Raw genomic sequence first — 5,000 nt, 5'->3', positions numbered from 1 at the left:
CTGCTGCTGCTGCTGCTGCAGCAGCAGCAACAACAGATAGCTCCAATAGCAACATACAGCAGCAACAAGGAGTTGCAGCAACAACAGCAGGAATATCAGGACGAGAAACAGGAACAGAAACATCATCAACAACAGCAGCAGCAGCAGCAGGTGCAGCAGCAGGTGCAGCAGCAGCAGAATCTTTATTAGAATATAGTATAAGTGATTCACAACGTGTACGTTTATTTCCTGCTGCTGCTCTGCAGACAACTGTCTCCTTGAATAAATTTATTCATGGGGGTATAACCTTACATTTAGAGGAGGGACTAGTCAGGAGCAGCAACAGCAGCAGCAACAGCAGCAGCAGCAGCAGCAGTAGTTTGTATCAACATAGTGTATATGCATACTCTTCTTCACCTACTTCTGTCTCTACAGCAGCAACAGCAGATACACCTGCTGCTGTTGCTGCAGCTGCAGCAGCAGCAGCAAGAGCAGAAGCATTAGGTGGTATAGTAGGAGAGAGTATGCAGCTCCGCAGCAGCAGCAGCAGCAGCAACAGCAGCAGCAACAGCAGCAGCAGCAGCATCAGCAGCAGCAACAGCAGCAACAACACAAGTCTACTACCTCATACAAGACATCGTTTGCACTACAACGACAACAATATGAATCAGCAGCAACAGCAGCAACAGCAGCAGCAGCAGCAACAGCAGCAGCAGCAGCAGCAGCAACAGCAGCATCAGCAGGATCAGGAGGATCAGCAGGATCAGGAGTACTATTATTACGAGCAACAGCAGCAACAATATCATTATTATTATCATCATCATCATCAGCAACAACAAGGAAAGAGTATAATACCTTTATATACACGTACATGGATATCAGCAGAAGGAAGTGTTGGTGTTTTCTTTAAATTTAATTCAGCTAAAACTTTTGCCATCTTATCTATCCTTGAGGAAGCAGTAGCAGATCTTACCGAGTCTATTGGATGTAAGGCAGCAGTGCATGCATGCAGGAGTCCATGCATGCATGCAGGAATCCATGCAGGAGTGTATGCAAGAGAGTGCACGAGTGCATACATGCATGTATATGTTTTTGCATGCATGCATGCATGCATTCATTCATGCATGCATTGGTTTTTGTATGTGTTGTCCTTGCTATCCTATCCATCCTTGAGGAAGCAGTAGCATACCTCACTGAGTCTATTGGATTTAAGGCAGGAGTGCATGTGCATGCATGCATGCATGCATGCATGCATTGTGTATGCGTGGCTGCATGCATGCATGCGTTGTATGTGTGTGGCTGCATGCATGCATGCATGCGTTATATCCTAAATAGTTGTCTCTCTCTGCTCTCCTGCTGCTGTTGTTGCATATGTATGGTATATCATCTGCTGCTCCTTCTCATCATGCTGCTTCTACTGTTGCTGCTGCTGTTGCTGTTGCTGCTGCTGCAGCACGTGTAGGTAGTACTGGCTTATACGGAGACAGTATACTGGGATCGTCTCCTCCCTCTAAAGGATTTATAGATGGCGATGTATTGGAGCGTCTGCTGCTGCTAAGGCCAAAAGAACAAAGAGAAATCTATAAGCTTGCTAGAGTGTAAGAAGCGCTGCTGCTGCTGCTGCTGCTGCTGCTGCTGCTGTATGCATGCAGTAATGTATGCATGCACTAATGCATACATGGAGAGAAAGTGTCTCCTGCCTCTTTCTTATACACTTAGGAGTAGCGGTAGTTGTTGTTAGGAGTAACTGCTACTGCTGCTGCTGCAGCAGCAGCAACTCTTTTATTGTGTCTGCTGCTGCTGCTGCTGTTGCTGTTGCTGCTGCTGCAGGACTGCTGAGGAGGTTGGGATAACTCTTCCGCCATTAGATGAGTTGCTGCTGCAGATAGAGAATCTTAGGCAGCTACATTAAGGTGTCTCCTCTATAAGAGAGGAGACACCAGGCAAGAAGAAGATGTACAGCTGCTGCTGCTGCTGCTGCTGCAGCTGCCGCTGCTGCTCCTGCTGCTGCATTCAAAAGAGCAGCAGCAGCACCTGCAACTGCTGCTGCTCCTGCTGCATACAACACATGCAGCAGCACCCGCCTCTGCAGCAGCAGCACCCGCCTCTGCAGCAGCAGCACCTGCCTCTGCAGCAGCAGCACCTGCAACTGCTGCTGCTCCTGCCGCATGCAACACATGCAGCAGCACCTTCTGCTGCAGCAGCAGCACCTTCTGCTGCAGCAGCAGCACCTTCTGCTGCAGCAGCAGCACCTTCTGCTGCAGCAGCAGCAGCAAGACGGTGCCTGCTTGGCATCGATAAAGGAACCGTATAATTATATAAATAAACAACACCCTTCTCTGCAGCAGTTTGCTCTCTGTCTGTCCTGCAACTTTTGCTGCTGCTGCTGCTGCTGCAGCAGCAGCTTTCTGCTGCAGCAGCAGCAGCAAGACAAGAGCTTGCTGCAGCAAAATGTTTTCATGAGTTGTCTATTTAAACTTTTCTTCCCCTAAGAGAGTGTCTCCTTTAGGGGTATATATATTATTGTTCCCTTCCCTTTGCTGCTGTGTTGCTGCTGCTGCTGTTGCTGCAGTTGCTGCTGCTGCACCTGAGCTGAATATTAGGAGCTATATATTGCTGCACTAGTAACCATCTTGTTGCTGCAGCAGCAGCAGCAGCAGCAACAGAACCTTCCCGACACCAGTTAGTCGTTAGGAAAAGAGAGACGGATACAAGAGAGACAAATAGAGGAGACAGATAGAGGAGAGGCAGATAGAAAGGAGACAGGGGAGGGAGGAGACAGGGGAGGGAGGCGACAGGGGAGGGAGGAGACAGTGTCTCTATTTATTTCTTATGTTGCTGTTAATAATAAGGAAGTCCCCTTTATATCCTCTGCCTATAAACCCTAAACCCTTGGAGCAGACGATCCCATGGGAGACGATCCCAGGGGAGACGATCCCAGGGGAGACGATCCCAGGGGAGACGACCCCAGTAGGTAGCTGCTACTAGCTACGTAGTGTCTCCTTTTTCTTGCGGTGTATCTGCAGCTAATAGGCTTTGTTAACTCCTCCTGCTGCTGTGTCCCCACAGCAGGTAATAATAGAATACTCCTTGTGAGCAGCAGCAGCAGCAGCAGCAACAGCAGCAGAGACAGCAGCAGCAACAGCAGCAACTCTTTTTCTTTTTGTGTGTATACTGATTAAGAAAAACAAAATAAAGTGCCGCAAGATGGTGGGGCGGTGCTGCAGCAGCAATTCCCCCTTCTTGCTGCTGTTTGCTGCTGCTGCTGTTGCTGCTGCTGCTGCCCGCAGTGCCCAGCAGCAGCAGCAGCAGCAAAGTCGATCCTCCTACAGGAGGATAGCGCCCTTGTCCTTATAAGCAGCAGCAGGAGAAGGGAAGGAGACACTTTGCTGCTGCAGGAGACAGCCATGTGTCTCCTTTTGTCTCCTTTTTCCTCCTTCCCCCCCCCTCAGCAAACAACACAAATATGCTCCTGCTGCAGACGTTGTCTGCTGCTGCTGCAGCTGCTGCTGCTGTTGTTGCTGCTGCTGCTGCAGACTTTGTCTGCTGCAGCAAGACACAGCACCTTCTGCGGCCTTTTATTATCCCTATCTAGCAATAAGGAGACACTAAAAGTGTCTCCTTTCCCTTAGGCCTCACTATTAGCTGTCCCCCCAGCAGCAGCAGCAGCAGCAGCAGCAGCAGCAAGAACTACTGCGTGCTGCTGCTGCTTCCGCTGCTGTTTCTGCTGCTGCTGCTTCTGCTGCTGCTGCTTTTGCTGCTGCTGCTGCAGCACGCTCATGCTGCTGCAGTCTCTGTCTCTGTTTCTGTATCTGTCCCCTCTGGCTCTGATGAATCTAATAGTTCGTCCTCTGAATCAGAAGCAGCAGCAGCAGCAGCAGCAGCAGCAGCAGCAGATCTTTTTACTCTCCGCTGCCAATTCCATGCCTCGCTGCCTTGTGATGCCCGCTGAGCCTTCAATGCCTGAAACTCTGCAGACATAACGCATGCAGCAGCAGCAGCAGCAGCAGCAGCAAATGCAGCAGCAGCAAATGCAGCAGCAGCAGCAAATGTAGCAGCAGCAGCAAATGCAACAGGAGCAGCATAGCAAATGCAGCAGCAGCACAACAGCAAAAGCAGCAGCAACCAAGCAGCAAATGCAGCAGGAGAAGCACGATAAGAGCAGCAAAATAACAGCAGCAGCAGCAGCACGAGGTAGATAAAAGAAAGGAGACAATTAAATAAAAAAAAGGAGACAATTGGTTACCAGGGGAGGCCATAAGTTCTTGTACAGCAGCATATGTCCCTTCTTTCTTATTATATTCCTCTATAGTCATCTTATTATTACAATAACTTATTGCTGGAGGATTCACTGCAGCAGCAGCAGCAGCAGCAGCAGCAACAGCAGCAAATGGAGAAGCAGCAAGAAATGAAGCAGCAGTGGCAGCAGCAGCAGCAGCAGCAGGTAATGGGGCAGCAGTAAATGTGATAGCAAGCAGCAGCAGCAGCAGCAGCAGCAGCAGCAGCAGCAGGAAGGCAGAGGAAGTAAAGGAGACACTAGAGGAGACAGTAAAGGAGACAGATAAAAGGAGACAAAAAAAAAGGAGACAATAAAAAGGAGACAGTATAAATAAAAAAAAGGGGGACAGTATAAATAAAAAGGAGACAGTATAAATAAGAAAAGGAGACAGTATAAATAAAAAGGAGACAGTATAAATAAAAAAAAAGAGACAATAAGAAAAAGAGACAGTATAAATAAAAAAAGGAGACAGTATAAATAAAAAAAAAGGAGACAATATAAATAAAAAAAAAGGAGACAATATAAATGAATAAAGGAGACAATATAAATAAGAAAAGGAGACAATATAAATAAAAAAAAAGGGAGAGAATATAAATAAGAAAAGGAGACAATAAAAAGGAGACAGTATAAATAAGAAAAAAAAGGAGACAGTATAAATAAAAAAAAAGGGGAGAATATAAATAAAAAAAAAAAAAGGGGAGAATATAAATAAAAAAAAAAAAAGGGGAAAAAAAAAAAAAAA

The 5,000-nt window shown here is 47.2% G+C and overlaps 1 protein-coding gene across 1 annotated transcript in view; it reads left to right on the top strand.

Moving 5' to 3' along the window:
- EMWEY_00019410 (hypothetical protein, conserved) overlaps positions 1-1,891 on the top strand; it is a gene marked incomplete at both ends in the record, with an annotated part of 15,141 nt that extends 13,250 nt beyond the window's left edge. The window contains 3 exons of the mRNA XM_013477750.1: positions 1-966; positions 1,433-1,577; positions 1,810-1,891. The exon at positions 1-966 is cut by the window's left edge and continues 128 nt beyond it. Of these exons, the coding sequence (XP_013333204.1) occupies positions 1-966; positions 1,433-1,577; positions 1,810-1,891 (1,193 nt within the window). The remainder of the gene's footprint in view (positions 967-1,432; positions 1,578-1,809) is intronic.
- Positions 1,892-5,000: the final 3,109 nt, after the last annotated feature.

The sequence above is a fragment of the Eimeria maxima genome, genomic scaffold, assembly GCF_000499605.1.
Source record: "Eimeria maxima Weybridge genomic scaffold, Emw_scaff171, whole genome shotgun sequence".
NCBI classification, from domain to species: Eukaryota; Apicomplexa; class Conoidasida; order Eucoccidiorida; family Eimeriidae; genus Eimeria; species Eimeria maxima.
The sequence above is the reverse complement of the archived record's forward strand: the minus strand, read 5'-3'. Positions and strand labels throughout refer to the sequence as shown.